The 26,686-nt window shown below is 37.4% G+C and overlaps 3 protein-coding genes across 3 annotated transcripts; 1 reads left to right on the forward strand and 2 right to left on the reverse strand.

Annotated features, from left to right (window-relative positions):
* Positions 1–1,885: 1,885 nt before the first annotated feature.
* On the forward strand, positions 1,886–4,300 carry LOC107760247 (squamosa promoter-binding protein 1-like). Its single transcript, XM_075246516.1, has 2 exons — positions 1,886–2,310; positions 3,905–4,300. The coding sequence occupies exons 1-2, from the start codon at positions 2,006–2,008 to the stop codon at positions 4,020–4,022; spliced, it is 423 nt and encodes a 140-aa protein (XP_075102617.1). The 5' UTR covers positions 1,886–2,005; the 3' UTR covers positions 4,023–4,300.
* LOC107760246 (mitochondrial arginine transporter BAC1) lies at positions 2,154–8,128 on the reverse strand. Its single transcript, XM_016578264.2, is given in 10 exon segments — positions 2,154–2,292; positions 4,900–5,039; positions 5,115–5,213; positions 5,371–5,451; positions 5,453–5,560; positions 5,631–5,729; positions 5,810–5,914; positions 6,095–6,196; positions 6,964–7,053; positions 7,891–8,128. Coding segments are annotated over 10 exon segments (921 nt in total). The 5' UTR covers positions 7,987–8,128; the 3' UTR covers positions 2,154–2,291.
* Positions 8,129–12,449: 4,321 nt separating this feature from the next.
* On the reverse strand, positions 12,450–26,465 carry LOC107760245 (uncharacterized). Its single transcript, XM_016578263.2, has 6 exons — positions 25,282–26,465; positions 14,720–14,893; positions 14,387–14,591; positions 14,049–14,245; positions 12,787–13,955; positions 12,450–12,699 (listed from the first exon to the last, which is right to left on the reverse strand). Exons 1-6 carry the CDS (start codon positions 25,511–25,513, stop codon positions 12,670–12,672), a joined length of 2,007 nt encoding a protein of 668 aa, XP_016433749.2. The 5' UTR covers positions 25,514–26,465; the 3' UTR covers positions 12,450–12,669.
* Between the last annotated feature and the right edge of the window lie 221 nt (positions 26,466–26,686).

Below are 26,686 nucleotides of genomic sequence, written 5' to 3' on the forward strand. Positions count from 1 at the left end.
AATAGCGATCTGAGCTCTTGGAATATGAACAAATTCGAAGAATTGCAAAATCTTGGTGATCTTCACTATTTAATGAATGGGGGAGTTGGCAGTATATGTGTCTATTAATTAGAAGCTGGTATTGGGTGAAACCTCAAACTATTCAAAATAAGGATGCTTTTAGGTAGATGAATTTGAGTAATGATTCACATAATAGCCTGGTTTGCTGTCACTTATTCTACAACGTTGTCTAGAACACCTATCTTAATGCCTTGGAAACGGTTAAGTTTATCTCCTAGGACAAGGGAGAAAAAAACTTTACACCAAATCACATTAATTATCTACCAAGTTTAAGCGATTAATTAAGGAGCAAATACGTATAAATTAATTATGATCAAGTCATAAAAGTATATATGAAAAACGTGTCATGCATTAATCAGCTTGGAGTAAACATCAAATGTGGGTATGATTGATGGTAAGAGAAGGATGGAGATTTTTCTAAGGTCTTATGTATTCATAAAAGTTTTTATTGTTTTTTTACCGTCTTGCTTAGGAAAGACACATCTCCGTCCAGACAAGATCCTTCAAGTTTCATTTTTGAATGAAGTTAGACGATACAACTCTTATTAGTTTAATAATTTACTCAGGAATTATTCAATGAATCGGTTAATTGGAATTGCGGGATGAATATATATTACAAATGATAAATCAATTTCTTTTTTTATATGTCTGCCAGCGAGGTTCAGAAAATAGGCATATAAAGAATAGAAGTGCTGACTCTTAATCCCACAGAGGTTCAACTTAACTATCAAACACTACGAGGGGGTGAAGAACTACTGGGAAAAATAAATGAACGAGCACTGGCCCTTGACCTCTCACCTCCATTCCTTGCAAGAAATAGGCTGGGAAAGAATTTGCTCGACATCAATGGCAACCCAATTTAGTCATTTGAAACAAAATCTAACATTTACAATAACAGAAGAGAGTTTTGCAGTGGCAGAGCCACATTGCCAAGGGTGGTCAATTGAATTCAGAATCTAACATTTACAATACCAGATGATAGTTAATGTTTTTGAAGACCACATTTCTGGTGGTCATATATATATATATATATATATATATATATATATATATATATATATATATATATATATATATATATATTGATCGTTGCAATCTAGGTCTATATCCTTTGTATGCTTTATACTTGTAAGTACTCCAATATATAGAACATTCAAAGGTTCCACTTTTAACAGTGACATTTAGTGTTTTTTGAATCCCTTTGTCTCGAATCCTGCCTGAGCCCCTAGGTTTGCTGACTTCCAACAAATTACCTCCCTTACGAAAAAGTATGGCTTAATGATCAATGAAGTGGGTTGAGAACCTGATGTCTCAGGTTCAAATCTCAGTAGAAATAAAAGCATTAGGTGTTTTCTTCCCATATGTGTAAGCCTTGGTGGATAAAGTCACATGGTACCTATTGCTGGTAGGAGGTAGCACGTATTTCGTAGAATTTAATCAAGGTGCGCGCAAGCTGGCCCACACAGCACAGTTATAAAAAAAAAAGAAGGAAAAGAGGTAACAAGGAGTAAATTCAATAGGTGATACAAAAACATATGGAAGCAAAGACATCATAAATGACTTTCATATTCCCTGTACTATGTTAATGTTATGGATTGTCACGTTCTTCTCTCTCATGCAATAATGCTAGGTCACGTTAAAGTCGAAGTCCTTGTTGTAAGTTTGAGGCCAATAAAAGTAGCTTCATCTGTCAACATAAACTTTCCCCATTCTGTACGAGAAACCTATCAAATTGTAGTATCTTTAGCTCATCTTTAATCCAAATCCTGTTCTCCACTTACCAGACTTCACATAGAAGCAGAAAGGTATGGAACTTTGTGGTCCTCACATATTCTTTCCCTTCTCTTTCACCTTTATTTATTTCAAGTATCACTTTATTCATTTTCTCATATTCTTGTGCTCCTCTCTCTAGTTTTTCCCAACTTGTTTGCTTCCCCACAAAGAGATGGAAACTAGCAAATGGGAAGAGAAGAGAAGCATGACGGCAGCAGAAATGGAAGAGGAGGATGACGAGGAAGACGAAGATGTTGTGGAGGACAACAAAAGGAAGAGGGTCTTGACTCACTCGGGAAGGAAGGTACCTGGCGGAGAGGGTTCAAAGCTGCCTTCCTGTCAAATTGAGGACTGCACTGCAGATATGGCAAATGCCAAGACATACCATCGCCGCCACAAGGTCTGTGAATTTCATGCAAAGGCTCCAGCAGTACTTATTGGTGGACTCCGACAGCGTTTCTGTCAGCAATGCAGCAGGTTCAAAACTCTAAATCTTTCAATATGCATTTGAGTTTAACTTCTATACACCGATGAGATCACCTAAAAGATAATTACAAGGAACTGCCTATACACTTGGAAAATAAGGCAGGCAATTTGCTACAACAGGTTAAATTACACGGTCAGTGTACAAAAGTTAAATTCTATGCATTTCTAGTTTGTATATGTGTCTTTGTGTTGTCTTACGATAACATTAAAATGCAGTTATATGCATAGCTTAGAACACACACAGCCACTAGGCACACAAACAAGCATTTCAATTAGCCGATGACCACAAAACAGGATAACTTTAGCTAAAGCCCTAATGCATCTACATCAAAGACCATCACCTTCAACAAGAACAAAACCAGAGTGGCATAAAGTTGCAAGGCTGGTAATCCTCCTCACATGTTATGCTTCGGGTATCATTTTATTTAAGAAACATAGTTCTGGGTGAACAACAAATCCACTAATATCCTTGTATTTATGCTGTTTAAAATAACAATATATTCTTCATAAAAAGCTCATTGAGTCTACAGATTAGATAGCCTTCAGATTCACATAGCATGGAACCAAAGCCAAATCAAACAACTATGGGGGCAGCCTGATGCACTAAGCTCCCGCTATGCGCGGGATCCGAGAAAGGGCGGAACCACAAGGGTCTATTGTACGCAGCCTTACCCTACATTTCTGCAGGAGGCTGTTTCCACGGCTTGAACCCGTGACCTCCTGGTCACATGGCAACAGCTTTAGCAGTTACGCCAAGGCTCCCTTTCCCAAATCAAACTACTATAATAACGGTAATTTCTTTTGTATGAATTTCATTGTGCTCAGTGCTGCTTTAAATTCAAAGGTAAGGGCATTCTAAATCAATAACACTAGTATGGAGAACAATCTGTTGTCGAGTCTCAAAATGGGAATTCTTTGTCGTTCCCTGCATTTATTCGGCAGGCAGGAAACCTGGACCGAAGATACTGACGGGATAAATATCTGAACCTCCAAGGTAAGATTATTGCATCTGATACTGGGTTATTCCCAGAAGGTACCTTCATTTCCTATAAAGACAGACAAAATATTACTACTACGGAGAACAAATAATTTCTCTCCTCTCAAACAGGGCTTATTCTTGACACCCAATTTTCTATTCCAAAAGCAGGAGGTAGGCTTGATTCAACTAATATTAGGGCATGCTAAAGATTCACTCATTTCCTATAACAATCTGTAGTCTCTCATCAATGATGAAAGTCTATACACATCGCACGGATTTTACTGATCTTTTAATCAGCTGCTTTTAAGTTGCAAACTCTAGGCATAGGTAAAAATTAAGTACTGTAAACTCACCATGGCCTGACAACTGAAACATAAAAACTGAGTAAGAACCAACAGTAAGACAAAGAAATAAGCAAGGGCAAAGCTTTTTCTTCCTAGATCCCTTTCCCTTAGTGACTAGAATGGAACCAACCAGATCTTTATTTACGGTCTTTTTTCTAGCTCTATTTTGTTGCAAGGATGTTGTATCTTGGTTGTCTTGTGTCCTCTCAGAACTTTTCTGCGGAATTTCATTTCTTTTATATCATGAATTTATAATATGCAGGTTTCATCAGTTGGGAGAGTTCGATGAAGCAAAAAGGAGTTGCAGGAGACGTTTGGCAGGCCACAATGAACGCCGTCGTAAAAGTTCATGTGATTCTCCTGGAGAAGGGTCAAGTTAAAGGGGCATCAGTCCAATGGCAGAGAAATCACCTACTTGTGGACTGATGGAAGATAAACTCCCACTGAAAAATATAATCACGGTTTTACCATGCTCGCTCTCTTCTGTCACTATCCAATTTTCCTTTTTAACAAAAATTATCATGTAAGGTATGCATTGAGTAGTAATTTCATTTCGCTTGAAAAGAAAGGAGTATGAAAGAGTGAGTCATTAACTTTGTCTGTTAGTACTTTGATAGTTCGTAGACTGAAAATATAATTATGCTGTGTTACATATGGATGCTGCTTGAAAACTTCCCTCTTGACATGCCATCTCACACTTACAAAGTTTCTTTAATTTTTCTAATTATCATCACTCTCACAGAGCTTGAGTCTAGCTTAAAAATGCTTTTCACCTCATGCAACAAAACAGCACTCAATGAGCATCACAAAATATAAACTGAGTGTGAGAAACAGGTAGAATTGACCTGTTCAATTAGGCATATAGTTAGTATTCGACTGCACTGAAGCAGATTGGAGTACGCAAAACCGTTTTTCATAGAATATATCACCAATATTGCAGCTAATAATGTTGTGCAATAAAGCTTAAGAAGAACACTCCAACTTCAATTAACTTTGACCAATAACCAACCACATCAATCAAGCTACGATACTACCTTTGGTCCTTTGAATAAAGGGAAAAAAAGAAAGTGAGAGAACCACAAAGCTATTAAAGATGCTCGGATTATCTCATTAAAAAAATAACGTGCTTGTGCCAAATTAGTAGTGCGACGGTGAGGGCACATCAAAAGAATCATGGAGTAACCTTGCCACGAGCCTCTAAAGCTTTAAGCCAAGCAGGCAACCAGAATAGTATTGGCAGCAATCAGGATTTCTTACTAGTTCAAATCACGCTTGATTCCCAACAATTTGGCAGACAACTCCCATGCGACAATTGCAGCTGCATTAGCAGGAAAAGCTCTCACAATTGTAGGACCTAGACCCGTATAGCATCCTCTAAGACCTGATCTCCCATAAATCTACAATAATAAACTGATTCAGGCATTTCGTGTAGTAATTTTCAAGTTCAAAATACAAGAGATTATGGTAATTACCGATTTTAAAATGAGAAACGGATTTCTCGTATGGTTTTTCTCTGGGGTAGTCTGAATTATAGTTTTTGCTACATCCAACGGCAGAACTGCTGACCAACACTGGAAAGGGCAGATGCACCAATTAATTGTGGATAGAGCATCACATGGAAAGTTTACAAACAGTACAGAACAAAACAAGGACAAGAGGTAGACTAATCAAGTAAAGTTACAAGGAGAAGTCATAAAGAATGTGGTAATTCCAACCAAGAATACTCACTGCTATACCACCGAGACCACCACTCATTATTCCAACTCCAACATCAACCAAGTGGCTTGACTCAGAGGAAGCACCTTTCAGGTCGTAGATGCAAGTGATAACGAACATATTCATATGTACTAAAGAAGACAGCGTTTCCCAAAGATTCTCTTAGTAAAGTCGTGAAGCCTCCTCGAAATATGCCTGTGATCTGGAGAGGTTGTTTGTCAGCTTAAACGCACACCAGAAGCCAAATTTGCATCGATCAATAAATTTCTCACCCCTTCACTTTTTACAGTTTTAACAGCACACTCAAGTGGACCACTATATCTACTGGAGCTTGGTACCACAGAATCAGCACCTTGAACTTGCATCCTACACTGGAAATCACAGATATATCAAGGATGATACTTTCCAAGTAATTCTACAGCAGGATGTTATGAACTCTCGCATCACTTACCTTCACCAGTTCTGATGGGCATAGAATGAAGCTGATAATAGCTCCTCCAAAGGCAGCTGAAGGAACTATTGCACGAGGTTGGGGCTTACCTCCATCTGGTCCACCCTTTAAGCAAACACCAAATGTTCGTCATTAATAACAAACTACTGAGATATTGTCACAAAATCGCCAAAGTTCCAAGATACAAGTTAACGGTTCTAAGAGTAGTTGGCTTTCAACATATAACTGACAATCTTCGAATTGAAAGACACAGTAAAATCATCGCTGGATGAACGTTGAACAAACCTGCAGCAGTAGTTTTGTTTGGGAGTAAATACCAAATACAAGTGAGCTCTCAAAGGCCATGCCAATGAACGAAGATGTAGCTCCTCGATATAGCCCCTTAACCTGACACAGAAAATCTTTATCAGCCCAGGTCCTTCAGAGCCCTGAATCCCTGTGCCACACAAGAAGAAAAAAGAACAAAAGAAAAAAATAATAATTGCAGCATAGACAACAAAAATCGACTTTTTCTGGTGTACTCAATAAAAAAGGATATAAGATAAGGCTTATAGGTAAAAAAATATTATCTCAATTTATTTGAAAAAACAGAAACTAGGTTCTTGTATAAAAAAGTAACAGGATTTGGTGGCAATTCTACTTGACAAACGGTCATGGCGGCACAACTTGGCATTTATGTAAAAGAGCCTCTAGTGAGTTCTGTTTCCTCAGATCTGTTTACGTTCTACTTCAGTAACCAGAAACTTTAGACAGATCTTCAACGGAATAAACAATAAGATCATACGCGCATGAACATGCTCATGAATATAAATAGCAACAACAACAACAACAACCACCCTGTGAAATCCCACAAATGGGGTATGGGGAGGGTAGTGTGTACGCAGACCTTACCCCTACTCCGGAGGAGTAGAGAGGCTGTTTCCGATAGACCCTCGGCACAAGAAGAATGAATAGCGCAAGTAAAGATATATCACATTTAGTATATAGAAGACAAGGCTTATCGAAAACTGCGGATGGATTGAAAATAATAGGATCTTTCAACATCAGAAAAGCATTTAAGTAAAGAGATTACACGTTCCACCAACTAAACAACATTCCAATAAATAGACAGGTAAAGCTCAAAGTTGGATCTAGGAAAAAGTTGAGAGGCATACTCCTTCAGTTTGTAATATTCTAGCAGCACAATGCAATCCATTATTGTACTTTATTCCACGAGCTTCTGTATTGTGTTTCTGGAGCTTCACCTGACAAATACATTTCACTTAATTCAATAGGCAGACCCAGAGAAAGTCACAAGAACCTCTAACGCCTGCACAAGTATATAGTATATGATACTATTAAGATCTTCCCTAAACATAAAATTCTAACATCTCGCAGAGGTGACATTCAAGGGCGGTTGTAGTGTTACTAGGTTTATTCAAACCGAACCTAGTAGCTTTGGCTCAGATCCTGTATGTGTGTTAAGAAATCCACTAAAGTATAAATAATAGATTTCAAACCAAGTAAATCAAATGTGCTGTGCTGAATCTTGAACTCGAGCCTTTAAAGTTCCTAGATCCGCCTCTAGCGACATTATGATGTGCTTCAAAGAAAATACCTTACCCTATTTCCTAAAACATTTTACTTAGACTTTTCAATAGCGAGGATGAATAAAGTAAGACAAAGCAATTGTAAAAATCAGAATATATGAATCCTCACTGACCATGTTACTCTATTTAAACTCATCTCATTTCATAATATAATCGACAATATGAATTGTCGCCGACCATGTTACTCTATTTAAACTCATCTCATACCAATATTATGCAAATTCTAATAAGAAGGTAGTAGAAGTTCTCTAACTAATTCCAGGGGAAACATGTGGTTTATTGGGTTAACTACATCTAACGGCCAAAAACAACAAAATACAGAAATCTCAAAATTGTGCTGCATCTAGTTCTAGCCATTCATCTATGAACACACAAAAAACCAGGAGCCTTATTTGTCCAAAATTCTACACGATAAATGAAAAAAAGGGGTTAAATTACGATTGCATAAATCAATTCAGTAATGCAAATGGGTATTTCTGTAGAGGAATTTACCTTGACAGTATCAAAAGGGTGACCAGTAATAACCATAGCAATACCGGCCATTAGACCCGCTACATAGTCCTTGTACCCGGAACTTCCCGGATCCATTTCTCTTTTCTTCCCACTTAAGTATTTGCTGTCTTCTCAGTTATCTATGCAGCTGTTTTTTGGAATTGTGCTGGGTTTTTGAAGGGTTTTTAGCTCAGTGATAAAATCCAATAATTTGCTCTCTGAGGGAACTGACACTTTTTGTAACAATACTAATTCCATCTTTTGGTTATTACCAAATTCGAGAAAATAACAAAAGTTATCCCTAATGTTTGGGAAAAGTTCAAAATAGTCTCTTATGTTTGTCAAAAGTGAGTACTTTTGGTCCACATTAAATATTTAATACACTTTCATTGTTAAAGTTACGAAACTCTGAAGAAATTGATTTAACATGACCTCACTTTTGCGGTACAGTTTTTGTAGTTTTTGTTATTTTTTAGTATGAAGTGCAATTTTTTTAAAAATCTATTTCTAGTGTCTGATACAAATTTTTATGGTGCAATTTATAAATTTGACAGTATTTTCTGGCATTTCTAGTTACATCTTTTTAACACGTTTTTGTTATATCTAACCACTAGAGTTTGTTAAATATTTTATGGAGATTAAACGTGTTCACTTTTGTAATTTAGAGGATCAAAATTGCTCTTAAATATATTTTGAGAGATCATTTTAAACCTACTCCAAACACAAGTGATCGTTCTTTATATTTTTTCTACCGAATTCACTAAAAAAAAAATTCAACTTTGACTTTAAATACATTTTTTGCCAATTCAAGTCAAATATTGTCGAGACGGATGCCAAAATATCACAAATCCAAATAAGTTGTTTTAGACTAGGGCTATATTGTGAGTTTGTTCTTTTCATAAAATGTGTTACTATGTCTCTATCTACATAAGCAAAGCATGATCTCTAGACTTAGATTGAGAAGATCAGTTATACTTAAAATAAAAGTAAAAACAAAAAAACAAAAAAAAAAAACAACGAAATTACGATCATCTTTTATAATATTAAATTATGTAAGCAGGACGGAATGAAAAAATAATTAATATTAGATGATATTAAGGCATAATTGGTAGGATTAGGATTGAACCCTGTTACGAATGTACCATATACAGATAATCAAATACAATCATTTGCAACCAACTTATATAATTTGGTATTTAAATATTTTGAGCATATATATATATATATATCTCTATCGATTTCTTTGTCTAACAATATACTTGTAATTAAATATCTCCATATATCAAGGAGGCAATTGACAAGTTTGGACCAAACTATAGCATTACGCTGATAGTCGAAAGAGAATAAAATTTGATATATAATTTTAAAGGTCAAATATTTAATTAATTGCATGTTAAGAAAGCAAAAAAATATAGAAGTCCGGCAAAAGTTTTGGGTTTTTTTTCTTTTTGATGCTGTGCATGTGGGAAAAAAAAAGGAGTCCGGCGTGTGTAGTCAACTGCAAAATGATAGTGTATTTATTTGTGTGTGGTGTGTTGTGTGTGCTAGTGTGTGTCATGTAGAGTGCATGTTTTAATTGTTTTCACTATATATTCACATATATATTTAGAATTTTTGCAGAGGTTAATGAGATTCGGTGACCCTTCTTTTCTGTACATAGGTCCGCCCAGTGGCGGACCCAAAATTTTATGCAAGCGGGTTCAATCTTAGAAGTATATAAATTTAGTTGTAAAATAATAGTTGTCAAGTGAGTTCAAATAGAATATTTATGCAAAATTTACACAGCTTTAATCCTAATTTATACATATACACAGTATCATTTTTTTGTGAAGCGGGTTCAGTTGAACCCGCTAGCCACCACTTGGGTCCGCCTCCGTGCACATGTACGCATCATGTATGCATGCAGCTTCAAAAATTAGCATTACCTCACATACATATACAAAAAATAATAACATATGAATTAATTCCTCTTTATGTATATATGGAATTTTTGCCTAACTTTACGGATGTCAGCAACCCCTCTTTGTATAGCATAGGTCCGCCTCTTCTTGGAGAGTTGTCTTACTCTTCCAAAGTATATGCACATGACCACTGAATCCCCTATTTCTGTCTGAGCTGGATAAATATTGTAATTTGACTATGAAATTCCCTTTTCATGTGATAAGAGTGTGACAGTTCTGATAGGATCCTCTACTCATTAAAACTAACAGAAGCATAGAATGAGCAACAAAACAATACATGTGCTATCCTTTGGAAGAATTTAGTGTTTAAGGTTAAGATTCCTTATAAAATCTTTGAATTTCAAGTCGTTTATAATGCTCTATGAAACCTAAAGGGCATAAGTGCGATAAATACAGAAATCAGGAGGATTTTTAAGTTCCACAATCAAGAGCCAACTAATATAAGAAGAGTTAGCCAAAAGCCACTAACTTAGACTAACAAAGAAGTTGCAATGCACTGTCTAGGACCTTTATTGCGCTATTGACCTTTGCTTTCAAGCCAAAAGAACAGTTAATGTCGCTTCTAATGTCGTTTGCACATCGTTACATGTCATAGGATGCTCAGTAACTAGTTCTACTGCAAACTATGTCATTGCCATGTTATACAAGCAAAGGCTCAAGAAAACTCCTGTTGTTTCAAGCCAAAATCTCCAATTATCTCTTAGGGGTCGTTTGGTACGCGGGATAAGGTGGAATAAGGTGTGGTACTAAATTTATATTTGTGTGGTTGACGGTATAAATTTATCTTATACTGTCAACCAAACATAATATAAACTTAGTCCCAGACTTAATCCTGGATATCCCAATCTTATCCCACCTTATTCCATCAAACTTAGTATAATTTTATCCCACCTGGAGTGAGATAAATTAATCTAGGGATTATAATTCCAGGATTATAATCCCGGGATAATTTAGTCCGCGTACCAAACGACTCCTTAGTGCATAGTATTTGCTTGGACCTGCAAATAAAACTTACATTATCTTAAGACTGGATCCTCACTAATTAAACATCCAACTCATTGCACTTCCTGCTGGTTCAACACATGATTAGACTCGGAATAATTCTTACGCAGCTTTAGTTAACAACTCAATGCTTAATGAGATGGCTATAGAGCCAAGGAGATTGCAATCCAACATAGATTGCCCACCAGAGAATGCCATTGCATCTGACCATACTATTGCACTGTTTTTGGCAGAGTACCACTCAAAAGATCAGCATGTCAATACAACATCCACAGTTCTATCAACATAGAGAAATAGTGTTAACGACAACAACCAAATTCCACATGACCTCCTTTTTACCTGTAACAGAAGTATTTTTAAAAATTTGCGGTGGTGTTCGAGCCAGCTTGTACACACTGCGACTATGCCACCGAGTACCTACTTACCTCCCATCGACGCGGATGCCAAGTAATTTTGCCCATCAAGGTTTAGGCAAAAATGAAGAAATCACTTCGCGTTTTTTTGCCTCAATCTCCCATCAAGCTCTTAAGATATCCTATATGTTAAAATTGGTTACCATGGCTATTGAAAAGGTCAAATGCACAACAAATCTAGTAGTTTGGTTGTTCCTCACATGGAATACTTTACTTTTCAAAGTACAAGAATGTCTAGCACAATTGACCATTACACCCTTATCTAAGGATTGAATGAACAAAAAGCTGCTCAAACCTAAACCTCCGTTTCCCAGTCAAGATCCTCCCATCATAGTGAACCTCTCCCCGGATGAGGTGGGTGCCTCTTACTCAAGGGGATCAAATCAAAGTTCACTAGGTAACCACTGATCTATAATTATCCATAAACTCCCATGTTTAGTGGAGAAGAAACAAACAAAAGTATCCTTGCTTGCTATCCAATACTTTGTCACGAACTATGGTTGCTAGTTTATTTCATGTATTACTTGCACTAGTCAATATCTAACCAGCTAAGTTGATTGGAGAAAGATTTTATGAGGACATATTCCCCTATTCAAAGACAAGGGATGAAAGACCTCCCAATCTACTTCATGTAACCCTGGAGAAAGAAGTTGACACTTCCCTTACTAACGAAATGTCGTGTTTGTTTATCTTCAAAGGCACAATCTGCTCCTACTCGTCTTTATTACCTTCCTTCAACTATTAGGATGTTTTAGTTTCCTAACTTTTAAAAGTGCAAAGAGCACAAACTACGGTTCAGACCCGGAGCCTTATACGAGCTAATGAGACCTTCACGCCAAAGCCATCAAAGTATCTTTCTTATAGATGCCTCTATTTGTATGGAGAATTGGCTGCTAATAGATGTCGCGCCGTGTCCTCCTCATTTTCCCACTGCCTTCCGACTTGCGGGAGTATACAATGACAATGTCGGGACGTAAGTGCCAGATTGTGAGACTAGCTGTTGACGTCAGATTGAAGATTCCTGGATTATCAGTGGTCTCCTCCACGGCCTATTGCATCTAAATACATCCTTCCTTCTCAATGCCAGAGCATCCAATGAGGAAAAAGCACAGAGAAAAGTATGACAGGAGCAGTAATCTAGTAGTTGACTCCAGCGAAGATGATGGCACATTAGCAAATATTATTTCCCTACCAAGATTGAATCAAACTATTACCAAGAAATCATAGAAGATTCCAAACACTTTCGAGCCATAAAGCAGCAAAAAAGGTCTTATCTTATAAGAGGAAATCCATACGAAAAATTAACATTTTGATTCTAGCCCCTTAGTAGAAACAAAAGTTGTCCCACAATGACGTGTTTCACCAATTCCTGACTGATGGCAGCACGTAGAGCAAAATTCATCTCAAGATTTTCCATATTTCTCCACATACCCCTGCAATCACAGATAAATCAATTGTCAAGTTCAGGGAAGAAAGACTCAGCCACAGTCAGTGAGTACTGTTCCAAAGTGTTGACTCACCTCAATGAGCTTAGCTACTTTTGGCTTAGAAACAGAGAGATACTGCTTAATGGATTCAGTCGTATCAGGAATTTGATCAGGTTGCAAAGAGTTAATGACCTTATCTACTGATTTCTTAACAATCATCTTATATGCATCCCTAATCAAGAGACCTTCATGCCAAGTTGGCTTCAGCAATTCTTTGACGAATTCCACAAGAGCAGCACGAAAATGCTTCAAAACTCCTGATTCATAGTTCACAGATCCATCTCTCCTAAAGTCATTATCAATTTCATAGTTGTGTCTGGGCCTCTCTAATTTTGATTGTGTCCTTTTTTGGCCTCTGGGATTAACTGGTCTTGGGTGTTTTTCTTCTTTTGAAGAGGTATTCACGTTTTCTTGATGAGTTGTAGCTCTATCAGTTGTTTCTCTTTCATCGGCAGTCAAATCTTTCTCTGCTGCGCTGGTTTGCTCAATGCTATCACGAATCGGATCATACAGACTTTCTGGAGGGGGAATAATTTGACTAAGAAAGGTTGATGGTTGAAAAGGCACAGAAGGCTTCCAGTCATCAAAATACACCTTGGTCTTATAATCACGTGAGTGTTCCATGTCCCTTGATAAATCAGTCCAAGAGAAAGGCTCAGTTCCAGAACCAGGAAGTGCTGAAGACTTGTTTGAGATTGACCTAGAAGAACAATATGCTCGACTATGGTCTAAAAGCTTCTGATCACTAACCGGATCTAGGTTTGAAGAAGAAGTAAGATAAGAAGGCCACCTATCCACAGAGTGATTCAAGTGTGGATAATGATGATTTCCGAGTATAAGCTGGGACCTCTTATAACTCGTGTCGTCCAAAACTGAGCTATAAGACGGAACTTCAGCGTTCTGATACTTGTAAGATGACAGTACTGAGCTACTTAGAAGCACTCCACTATGATAGCTATCTTTATTAAGAGAATCATCTTTGAGTAATAGTGATGAAGAGCTTCCATAACCAGCCAAGTAGGGTTTACATCCAAGAGTCTCCCTTTCGATGTCTCTAAACGGTATGTTTGACCGATGCTCATCGCTATGCATATGCAATTCAATGTCACTATTCAACCTTTGATTTTCTCCACATCGAACTGCAGATGGTGCCAAATCAGAAAAACAATCTGCTGCTAGTCTTTCAGTGGTATTTTTTGAACCTATAAGGCAGAAGTTACTTTGTCAGGATTAGTAATGCAAGGCTGTGCAATACTTAAGGTTAACCCATTCCTATAAAACTAGTTTGATATTACCTTCTCCATCTATGAGTTTGCTTTTCATCTTTGCAGCATCTAAAACACCGTCATTATCATGGCTAGTTAGAGGATCCCTTCCTTTGATGCACCAACTTCTAGAGTAAAACTCACTTCTATCTGCTGGTCTTTTGTTTCCACCACTAGAATCATCAGCTGGGGACAAACTTCTTAGCCTAATCTTTGGAAGATCCAACCTGGAAAATCCAGAATATCAAGACTTGGTTCTACTTGAAATATAGCCAAAACAAACTTCCAACAAGGAGATATTCAAAAGCAGCATAAGACCCAACTTCCTAGTACGACTAAAGAATTGAACCAGGACCAGTATAATAAACCTTGATGATGTCTGTCGTAAATCCTCAGACGCTTCTTGATGACCTCCTCCTTCAGAGAATTGGGCACCAATAACTTCCTTGCTAGAAGCATCACTATTTACTATATCAGCACTTGCTTCATGATCAAAAGGCTGGATTACATGGGTTATCCTTTTCCCACTGTATCTAAGAGCTTGAGGATCAGAAAGCACGACCATTCTTTTTCCTGCAAGAGCCCCAATAGGATCCCAGTGAATCTCTATGACTCTTGTTACAGGAGATCAGAATGTTCAATTTTTTTAATTGATAAGTAATACCGGAATGTTTCCCATTTAATTTAACAAGAGTTCTCACCATCCAAACTTGAATCATTCTTTTCTCTTCTTTCATCTGAATTAGATATTCTGCAACTGCCACTACCCTCTTCAAGCATAGTGGTATCAGGATTTACTACAGATTGTTTTGGAGTAGAAATTCCTGATCTTAAGTGCTCTTCAAGACCCACAGGCTCCAGAATGTGGGTTCCATCTACAAGGAAGAAAGATCAGAGTAAGTCAAATAGCAATGGAACAACTTTTTGGTGGATACCCTAACATTTATCTACCCGAAAACTCTACCTAAGCATGAAAACCATTGTCTGTCTTACCAGATCTACCGTGCACACAAACCTTACAACAACTACTAGGCCTCAGTCCCAAACATGTTGGGATCGGCTACATGTATCCTCACTAACCATGTCTCTCCATTAAAGCTCAACTCATGTCATCAACATACCAAATAAAAATAAGAGTGAAAAATAAGTTACATATCTATAAATAATATTTTAAATATTAAATTTATGATAAGGTCAAAACACTCCTAGACAAAAGCAATAGGTTTAAAATCAACGTACTAACAAGACTAAACCTATTCTCAACTAGTAGATATTACCTATATGGATCTTTTTCTTCTATTGTGCCCTATTTTTAACTACTCTGTATTGATTCTAAGAAATTATAGGTATTTTAAGACAATTTCCTTACATGTGATTTTAGGTCTACCTTGTTCTTTTTTAACACCTTCACTCGCCATAGTTTCACACCTACGGACCGATGCATTTGTTAGGTCGATGCAGGACATGACCAAACTATCTAGGAGCCTTCTCTCATGTTATTTTCAATGCGTGTTATTTTCACTTTCCGGCGAATATGGTCATTTTTTATCTTATCTAATTTTGTATGACCACACATCAATTCTAGCATCCGCATCTCTGTAACATTCATCTCGTAAATACATTAGATTTAGTGGCCCAACATTCACTAGCATTTTGTTGGTCCTATAATTTTTTTGTACAACTTACCTTTTACTTTAGTACGCATCCTCCTATCACATAACACCCTGATAGTAGCACTTTTCCATTTCAACTATCGGTTTTAATTCTATAAGTAACATCTTCATTTATCATTCCATTCTCTTGAAACAACGATCATATATATCTAACGTATTTGTATTTTGGCACTACAATTTCGTTTAGTCTCACCTCAATTTTGCTTTTCTCATGCTGACTAAACCTGCAGTGCAAGTATTCAATCTTATTTCTACTAATCCTAAAACCTTTAATCTCCATAGTTCATGTTTTTGGTTGACGCCCACGCCGGTTTCGTTCTCAATAAATAGCATATACCATGGGACCTCATATTGTATTGTATTAGTTAGCACATCCAAAACTAGGGTAAACAAGTAGAGGTTCAATAATGATCCCTGGTGTAGATCCATTGTTATGAGAAACTTTTTTGTATCTTCTACTACTATTCTCACGCTAATGACGGCTCATTCATACATGTGCTTTGTGACATTTATATACTCTCTCTGTCCCATTTTATGTGAAGGTATTACTTTTTGGGAGTCGAACAAATTTTTCTTTGATTATGATTTTCTTAGACTCTTATTTTGAATCACTACCTATGTTGACTTGTAGTACTTTTCATGTAGTTTGCAAATGTATAAATTTTATTTTAAAAAATATGAAGAATCTATAACCGAATTCACATAAACAATTAAGTGATTTGACCCTCGTACTCCGAACCCCTTCACATAAATTAGGATAAAGGGAGTATTTAATATGAATTCCTTTTTTTTCTATTACCCACCTAAGGACCTTTCATGGTACTCTACATGTACTTTCTCTAGGTCAATGAACACCATATGTAGATCTTTCTTCCTTTCTACGATTAATTTTCATCAATCTTCTTCGCGAGAATATAGCCTCGGTTACAGATCTACCAAGCATTAACCCAAACTGGTTGTCTATCACACTTGTATATTCTTACATTTACGCTCTATTACTCTTTCCTATAGCTTCATCATATGGCTCCTGAGCTCAATATTAAGATATTTTGCACAACTTTGATATTTCCGTTGTTCTTAAAATTTGGAATCAGTATTCACTCGTCGGGCATCCTACCACTTTTTAGTATAGCATTGAATAGCTTGGTGAACCATTCTACTCCCTCTCCATGACACTTCTGAACCTCTATCAGGATACTATCTGAACCACAAGCACTCCAACAACAACAACAATAACAACTCAGTATAATCCTACTAGTAGGGTCTGGGGAGGGTAGTGTGTATGCAGACCTTACCCCTACCCTGGGATAGAGAGGCTATTTCCAATAGACCCTCGGCTCCCTCCCTCCAAGAACTCCCCACCTTGCTCTTGGGGTGACTCGAACTCACAACCTCTTGGTTGGAAGTGGAGGGTGCTTACCACAAGCACTCCAATCCTCATATTTTTCAAGGCATCCTTTACCTTTGTTTGCCTAATTCTACGAGTGTAAACGTTTCTATCATGCACAGATGTGTAGAGGTCCAAAATGTCATTGTCTTGATTCGAGTTGAACAACTGATCAATAGCTCCGTGACCTCGTTATTTCCCTAGCTTTTGGTACAAGTCATCTAGAGCTTCCACTCGAGCTTTATTAATAGCCTTCTTAGCTTCCCTCTTGTATCCTTCAAAGGCTTCCCTGTCTTCTGCTTTTAGCAACTTCATATAGCACTTTCTTTAGCTTTAATAACTCTTTATACCTCATCATTTCACCACCGGGATTCATGTGGTCGAGTCCTAGATCTTTAAAAACACCTAACAATTCATTTACTTTTTTAATGCACCCTAATAGTTCCCTCCATAGAATGTCTGCATCCTCCTCTATGTCCTTAGCTCCCTTCTCTCGTAGTTTTTCTTAAAACGCTAATCCGTAAGCACCCTTTAATGCCCACCACCTAATTAGCGGTTGTTTGCAGGTCGTACTCTTTCTCCAAAGGCTTCCTCGTCTTCTACTTTAGGCAACTTCCTATAGCACTTTCTTTTAGCTTTAGTAACTCTTTGTACCTCCTCAATTCACCACCAGAATTCCTGTCTTCGAGTCCTAGAGCTTTAGACACACCTAACGATTCAATTACTACATTTTTAATGCAACCTGACATTTCCTTCCACAGGATGTCTACGTCCCTCTACGTACCAAGCTCCATTCTCTGGTAGTTTTTCTTAAAACGCTAATTGTTAACGCCTTTTAATGTCGACCACCTAATTTGCGGTTGTTTGCAAATTGTCTTCTTTTTTTTCACTCTACTCTTAAGCTTTACATTTAAAATCACTAACCTATGTTGGGTTGTCATCACTTTTCCTGGAATAATTTTACCGTCCTTGCATGTAGTTCTATCACGCTTTTTTGGAAGGATAAAGTTTATTTGACTATGGTTACCCCCACTTATATAAGTTATTATGTGAGAATCTCTTTTTTTAAAGTATGTGCTAGCTATCACTAAATCATAAGCTAAAGCGAATATTGAGACGACCTTCCCTTCGTCATTCCTAGTAACCATAACCATAATCCCAGTGTACTTGTTCAAAACTGTCACTATCTTCATCTACATGACCATTTAAATCCCCCCCTATAAAGATTTATTGTCTCCTGGAATCCCTTGAACCAAAGTGTACATATCCTCCCAAAACTTAGCTATACCTTCTACATCTAATCATATTGTGAAGCATAGCCAATAATATCATTGATTGTCTCTTTTCGCCATACAATCTTTAGTGCAATAATCCTATCTCCGACTCATTTTACCTTTATAATCTTATCTATAAGTCTCGGTTCTACAATAATTTTCACTACATTCCTATTTTATCTATCTCACAATACCGTAATTTATAACTCATGTTACCTATTTCTATAGGCTTTTGCCCTATCCATTTATTTAGTTTCCTATAAGCCTGCAATATCCACGCTCCTCCTTTTTAGGGTATCCACTCAAAGTGCCTATGTTCCAGCTACCTACCCGGATCCGACTTTCTTAGACTAGCTCTTTTACCCTTATTTGTCCATGATGTGAGAAGATTTTCTTATTTTGCACCACATCCAGGCACTGATATGGTGGAACTAGCTACTTTACCCACACCCATCCATGTTATGGGAACCCTTTCATATTTTGCACCACATCTGGACACTGATGTGGCGCAACTAACTTCTTTACCAAGACCTCTCCGTGATGTGGGAATCCTTGCTCATACTTCCTCACACCCATGCGACAATGTGATACAACCCCTTGCCCATTTTTCTATCACATTTGGGTGCCGATGTATGCATGCCTAGGTGGGCACACCCCAATGATATTTGTTATATAAGGATTCATCATAAATTGACATGTTTTACGCTAGCTTCAAGCATACCGCAACCCCATATGAGCAATGTGGTTTATTTGTGTTTAGGATCAGTAATATGAGCAAGCTCACACAAGCAAAGTTAAGGCACATGAAACTTTATTGCTAAATAATAAGGCCAATAGATAATGGTGCAGAACAAACCTTAAGGAAATCCTACATTGCATATTTCCATATTTAGGGATGGTAATGGGGCAATGGGGGTGGGTTTGAGGAAGAGTCCCCCCTCCTTCTCATAAAGCATGCACCTCGTTGCCAAAACCCCATAATTATTTCTCAGAATTAGCTTTGTTGAAGACACTCAAACCTCTCATCTCGAACCCCTTTGCCTCTTTATCAAAGATGTAACTGCCTTCAAGTTTTGACCTCGTTCTTAGTGTCCCACAAAACTCCTTTAAGCATCTCTAATTCCTTGGTAACAACAACAGGTGCATGCATAAGAGACACGCAATATTGGAAACAAGGTCTTGATCAATACTTCTGAACCATCTTAAATCCATGGTCTAGGTAATATCCATATAAATGGAGAAAACTCAACATTAGGTTATCACCACTAAGTTTTTATGCATGGTATTTGCAACTCTGGATGATCATTTGATCTTTCCGAATTCTACTGTTTGTGTTCTTTCAATAAGAGTTCAAATTGTTCAAGAGGTCAAGTTCATTTACTGTGCTTACTACGAAAAAGAGTGGAGCTAATGATATTAAGGAATTTAGGTTTTTTAGCCTTGAGAAGTATCTAAAAATAATAACAATAACACTTGAAAGGATATTGAAACTCGTGTTGGATAACCTAATCACCTCAATATGCATTTGCAGGGAGAAAACTTCTTGTTTGATAGCTTATGAGTTAGTAGACACAAGATTAGACTGAGAATTGGACAGCCGAATTTGTTAGTACGCCGAATTTGTTAGTACAATTATACTTTGAAAAAGCATACATATGATCAAACATATATATGATCCCATAACCATATACAACGGTGGAGAAAACAGATTAGGCAATATGTCTATAATGGGGTTTTTCGTCCTTTTGAATGGCACCACATGTGAATTCTTTAGAGAGTCTGGGGGGTAAAGGGGAGATCCTTATCAGATCGCAATGGGGCTTTCAAGCTTCAGTATAATCATAGAGGAAACATTGTCTAAGGGAATTCAAAAGAAAGGTTTGAGGTTGGCCAGGAAAGAAAAGGAATGATCACCGTATCATATCTATTGTTTGCAAATGATACTTCTAACCCCTATGAATCATAGGGTAGATTACTGCCGTACTTATTTAGTAGCATGTTTAAAGTTGTGCCGAGGCTGCGAATACATACATAAGGCCAAACTGGTACCAGCTGGGGTTGCGCAAGAATCCATACTTTGACACTAACCATGAGTGAATCAGGAAAGTGGTCCCAGTATTGAGTATTGACTACGTATTTGGGACTTCCTCTATGAAGGAAATTCAAGGACAAAGAACTCTAACAGCATGTCATAGAAAAATTCTCTAGAAAAGACTTAATAGTTGGAATAACTATATTTGCCTAAGGGAGGAAAGTTGAAGATATTTTTATAAGTTACCCACATAGTATGTGGCTATATTTTACCCCATCCACTATAGTTGATAGATTGGAGATACTTTTTAGTGGGAACTAAAAGACGAGAAGAAATCACATTTGGTAGAGTGGGGAAAAAAGGCTTAATAGGCAAATAGAGTTTTGTATTTGCATGGATTTTTGTGCTTGACCCCCCAACTCCACAGGTTTTCATCTAGACATCTGAAACTGTTCAAAACCAATGTTTTAAACACCTCTGACTCTATGTTCTCTTAATTGTGTTGATGTGAATACATGTCAGTATCTACCTAAAACTACTTTGCGTATTTCTTAATCGCGTTGACGTGAATACACGTCGGTATCTACATCAGATACACCAGGCCACATCACCATTTATTTTCAAAAAGCTACTTTAAAAAAAAAAAAATCCCAAATCCATCCCAGTTCTCTTTCTAACCACAAAGTTTTCCGACCATCTTCTCCTTGAAAAATTCCTCCAGTAATCTTTTCCCTCATAAGAATCTAATTCACTCTGACGCTCATTCCTAATAGAAGACTGACCACCAACAAAATCCATAGCTCCACCATTTTTCAGCATTGGTCATAGTTCAACACAGTGTTATCAAAGGGGAAATGTGCAAAAAAGCTCTAAGGTCCGTTGGGGCTTTAAGCGCAAATCGCGAATAAAGTGTGGGTTTTAATGAAAAAAGGTGCAACTGGAGAAAAAGTAAAAATATGTATATGCAGTCCAAGACTAATAATTATAAGCATGAATAACAAATATATAGACAGAGAAATTGAAAAAACAAATTACGATAAAGTGAAATATCAATTGTTTAATGTCGCCTTTTCAGGATTACATTCATTGGCAAGGAAAAGTATGCCTTAGAGCCTTGATATAACACTAAAGCGTCTACAAAGCGAGGCGAAGCGCTCAACATGTTTTGAGCCTCGCTTCCGGGCTTAAGCGCGCCTTTGACAACACTGGTTCAACACAACCACCATCTCTCCATCTTAAATCTTCACCATCCCCTTCCTCTTCATTAAGAACACACACCACCTACACCACAAACAATTGCATGTCATTCCCTCAAACTCAATAGAGTTGAATCCCACCTACATCCACGGATTATAGGGATTAATTAGAAACATTCGTGCTCAGTGCCACAAAAGCACTATCAACGGTCAAAGGTGTTTAACACACTGTTTTTGAATATTTAAGAAGTTTGGATGATAATCTGTGGAGTTGGAGGGTTGGTACAGAATTTCGTGCAAGAATGGATGTCTATTTGCCTATTATGCCAACAAAAAGAATGACCCTTACTTTGGAGGGAGTTAGGATCTCAAGATTGCGCCCCATATGTGACACTATGAAAATAATAGTGCATATTTACTCTAGACTTATATGGACTCAACATCTCATAGCAGTGTTATTAAAAGCCATTGCTTCGTAGATTAAAGCAATGAAGCAATGTGGAGCAAGGGATTGTCACTTCATAGGTGAAGCCATAAAGCTTCGTAGAAGTGCGGAATCAAACGATGACATGCAAATTGATCCCAACAAAAAAGTGGCCAGTTCTTTTAATATCAATTTTGAGGAGTTGGACTAATATAATCATTATTGTATATTGGAAACTTTTTTGGATCGGTAGAGGAATCGCAATTTGATTATTACACTTTAAATCATATGTTTGGTATTTTTAATGTTGTGAATTGTGCGATGCACTTCAAAGAAGCATGCGCTTCCCTTCCCGCCTTTCGCTTCAAGACACATGGATATTTGTCATTTGTTTACGTTTTTCCCTTTAAAAACATTGTACAAAGATTCCTTTTATAAAGGAGGTAACAAGGAAGAACAATGAAGGCCACAATAGAAAAGTGAGCCGGAAATTGCATTGACATCAAATATAGGAAAAGATATAATTATAAAAAAGATATCATCTGTGATCCGAGTTGTGGAAGCAGCCAATAATGCTTGCATTAGGGTAGGGCGGGCTACTTCCCCGAACCGCGTGAATCAGGGTTGTAAATAGCGCTCGCCTTAGCGCTAATAGCGTGAGGCGTAGCGATGCGAGCCTCCATCGCTTTTCTGCTGTGTTGCGTTTTACAAATAGCGCTCGCTTCTGCCTGTGTAGCGAGAGGCGACAATGTAGCGAGATGTGACTGTAGCGTCGCTTTAAAAAAAAAAAGAGCAGTGATTAAAGAAAACGACTCGCGATTAGGGCTTTGAGCTTTCAGACATTTCTTTCTTCTTCACGCTTCAAACAACAAAACAGCCACATCGATTTCTTTCTCCAGCCATAGCCACAGTGGTCGACCTAGCCACATCTCGAGATTCTGCCATTTTCCTCTTCATCCAAGTCGACCCAGGTATGCTTCTCTTCTTCTTCGAGTTTCCTTTTTTTTTTTTCTTCTTGTTTCTTCTTTCTTCAGTCTTTCTTTCTTTCTTCCTTTTTCTTTTTTTTTTTTTTTTTGCCTCTGCTTTTGATCAAGCAGCAGTCAACAGAACAAAGTCTGCTTTTGCTCTGTTTTTTCTTCCTTTTTCTTTTTCTTCTCTTCTTTTTTTCTTTTGCTATGTTTTTTATCAAGCAACACCCTGTTTTTAGTCTGTTCTGACTTCTGTCTTTCTTTTTGTTCTTCTTCTCTTCTTCTTTCTTTTTTTGCTCTGTTTTTTGTTTTTCAATTCCTTCACAACTTCACTTTAGGCAGAGGCAGAGAGCTTTATTTCAAACCTGAAGAAAAATAAATGTTGTTTGTTTTAGTTTATGAATCTACTATGACTATTGAGTTTTTAATTTTTGAATTGAGATATTTATTAATATATTATTGCTATAGATTTTTTAGTTTATATATATATATATATAGTTATGTATATAATATTTTATTTTTTTGTATAAATTGTCGCTTCACATAAAAAAGGCGAGCGCTTCGCTTCTCGCCTCTCGCCTTAGTGAAGCGAGCCCTCGTCGCTATTTGTCGCCGCACGCTATTCAAAACACTTGCGTGAATGCAGGATGCTTTGTGCACAGGGCAAGTCCTTTTTTATATTATCTGTGATTCAAGTTGAATTGTGTGACCATCTCATCTAAAAGTTTAAGCTGTTAGAGAGAGCACATCTTATTTATTTAAGTATGTCTTCAACACGTTCCTCACAAGTGGGCTCGATCCTGAGCCAAGCACGTGAAATTTTGTTTGATAACGGATGGCGGTGACACTCAGAACCAAAAACCTTGCTCTGATTCCAATCTTGAAGTGTGTGACCATCTCATTTAAAAACTAAAGCTATTGGAGAGAGGACGCTTTTGTTTACCTAATTATGTCTTCAACATGCCGACCTTGGGCGTAACTCAACCTCAAAGCTCGCTCATAAGGTCAGGATTGTGCAAGATCATATAAACAGACCCTCCCATCTGATGTGGGAACTCAACACCCCTTCCCTCTTTGCACGCCCAAGCTTGCCAACTAGAGTGTGCATGATAAGGGGGCCCAACATTGGTAAACCAAGAATTGGAATAGGCCTCCTCTAATAACATAATAAAGAAATGAAACTTGGGCCTAACTAAACGTCAAAGGCTAGTTCATGAAGTGAGAATTGTCTAAGACCATATAAAGAGACCTTCCCATACCTAAATAGCTGACGTGTGGACTCAACAATTCAAAATGAAAATCGAAAAGACTGAATCATGACAATAATCATGAAGAATGAGGAGAACAAACGAGCATGGCATACAAGGAATGTCAAGAAGGTAACGGAACTACAAACAGGAAGTCAACCCCAAATCGGTGGGGTTTCGCCCATTTTCCCCCTGTTTTTGAGTGTTTACTCCATTTGGATGCATATATTGCATAAGCCAATCCTATAAGAGGAACAATTACAAAAGTAGGACATCAACACCAAAGCATGCCGAGAACAACCATCCTACGACATGCTACAACCCTCTCGTGTCCCGAGTTCAGGTCCATATCCCCAATCACCCTATTTCTTAGGCGGCAAGGATTAAATCTCGATCATGAAGGATAGTTTTAACAGAAAAACGAATCTCCAAATTCTTTTGCCAGCAAGTACAATTGCCTCTCAAAGCTCTAGGCTTATTCTGAAATAAAAACATGGTAAGGTCAGTTTATCCGCAATGACCGAAGTGACACTACCCTAACGATTTTTGATAACCAAGAAATCCTGAAGACCACCTGCTCCTCTATTCTTCTCCACTTAATTACTAGGCTTTTTTCTGCCAAAGGGTTCGACCTAACTTGTTACTACTTGCCCCATAAAATCAACAAAAACAACCACCAACCCAGTATAATCTCACAAGTGGGCTCCGGGGAGGTTAGTATATAGATAGAGAGGCTGTTTCTGATAACCCTCGGCTCAGGTGAACTTGCCCCATAAAATCAGCTCAGATTAATTTACCATGCTTCAGGAAAGCAGTGATTAAATGATAAATAAAAATGCAAAAGAAACTGGGGCCAACTACTAAATCGAAACCAACATATTTTATCATAAAGATTGGAACTTGTACACTATATATCATATGCTCGTCCATTTGATAATAAAAGACAAATAAAGCCAAACAGCGAAACTAAAGACATGCAGTCACAAAATAGTAAACACCCAAAAGTTATAGCACCAAAAAATCTACATAAATAAAATGGAATTTATTTCTTAAAGAACGAACCTTTTTTATGATTTTCTTCGTGGAGTGGAGCTAATCCTTCACTATTTTCTTCTCTGTTTTTAGTTGCTTCTTCAACCTCAATTTCTTCGTACTGTGATGCAATTAATACTGGAACTAAAGGAAATTGCGGTATAGAAGGCGCATACTCGTCCACGTTAACAGAGGATTTGGGTATCGGGATTGAGTTGTTGTTTAGTGGATCAGCCACCGCAACCGATGAGTATCGGGGCATTGAGGTCTAAGGAGTGAATTCATAAATTGTTTTTTTGGTGGAAAGGAGTAGGCGTCCATTGGTCGGTTCTATTCGGGTTTTATGAAATTCGGTTCTTACTTACCCTTTGCTAATTGAAGCTATAATTTTAAAAGTAATCCAAAATTTAAGGCAAATTATATAAGTTATCCTGAATTAGTTTTTGAGGACAAAAATTACTTTGTCCGCTTAACCTTTTTAAAGTGGTCTAATAAACTCTCCTTCTGCGTTTGACCACTTTTTTCAACAAGTGTATATCACGAACCAGTAATGATATGACACGTGTCATTAACTTAAACAAAAAACAAACGAAAACCCTTCCTTTTTCAAAACAGAAAAAAAGAAAGAAAAAGAAACAAACTAGACAGAACCCTGGTCAGCTTCATCTCCATCTTCTCCCTCAGTCACCTCCCTAAACAAAACTCATAAATTCCTCCTAATTACATCTTATAATAATCTTCAGCCCCAACCATTATGCTTCCCCTTCCGTGATTTTTCTATCAGAATCAACCATATCAAGACCCCCATTTTTCAAAACATAGAAAACAAACCAGCAGCCACAAACCCCTCTTTTCCCCATTTTTTTAAATTCCCACATACACCTCTGCTCCCCCAAGAACCATCATTGCAAGATTGTTCTCTCATTTTCACCCACAAAATCCACCACTAATTAGATTCCAACGGAAATTGGAATAAGAAAATAATCACAAGAATTGTTTCTGTCAAATGGATGATGTGAAAATTGAGAAGAGACTACTGCAATGTCATGGGTAAAGAGAGGTGGACGAGACTCTTTCTATTGGAAATTTGCAGCATTCAGGTGAAGAAATACATGAAAAATATGTGTGTATGAGCTTCTTGATGATTGTGAATTGTGGATGGTGAGTTTGTGAATAAGATAGTGAATTAAAATTCAGTGGATATTCTGTGTGCAGGCAAATTTTGGAGTGCAAGAATGTTAGTGGCGAAGACGGATCGGGGAATAGGAAAATGAAAATAACTCAAAAAATGAAAATAATTAAAAGTTGGATTGTCACGACCCAATTTCACATATAGGTCGTGATGGCGCCCAACACTATAGCTAGGTTAGCCAACAATTAAGTTAAACATATATCAATTATTTTCAGAAAAATTTTCTAAATAATTTTATTTTAT

Source organism: Nicotiana tabacum, chromosome 23, assembly GCF_000715075.1.
Source record: "Nicotiana tabacum cultivar K326 chromosome 23, ASM71507v2, whole genome shotgun sequence".
NCBI lineage: Eukaryota > Viridiplantae > Streptophyta > Magnoliopsida > Solanales > Solanaceae > Nicotiana > Nicotiana tabacum.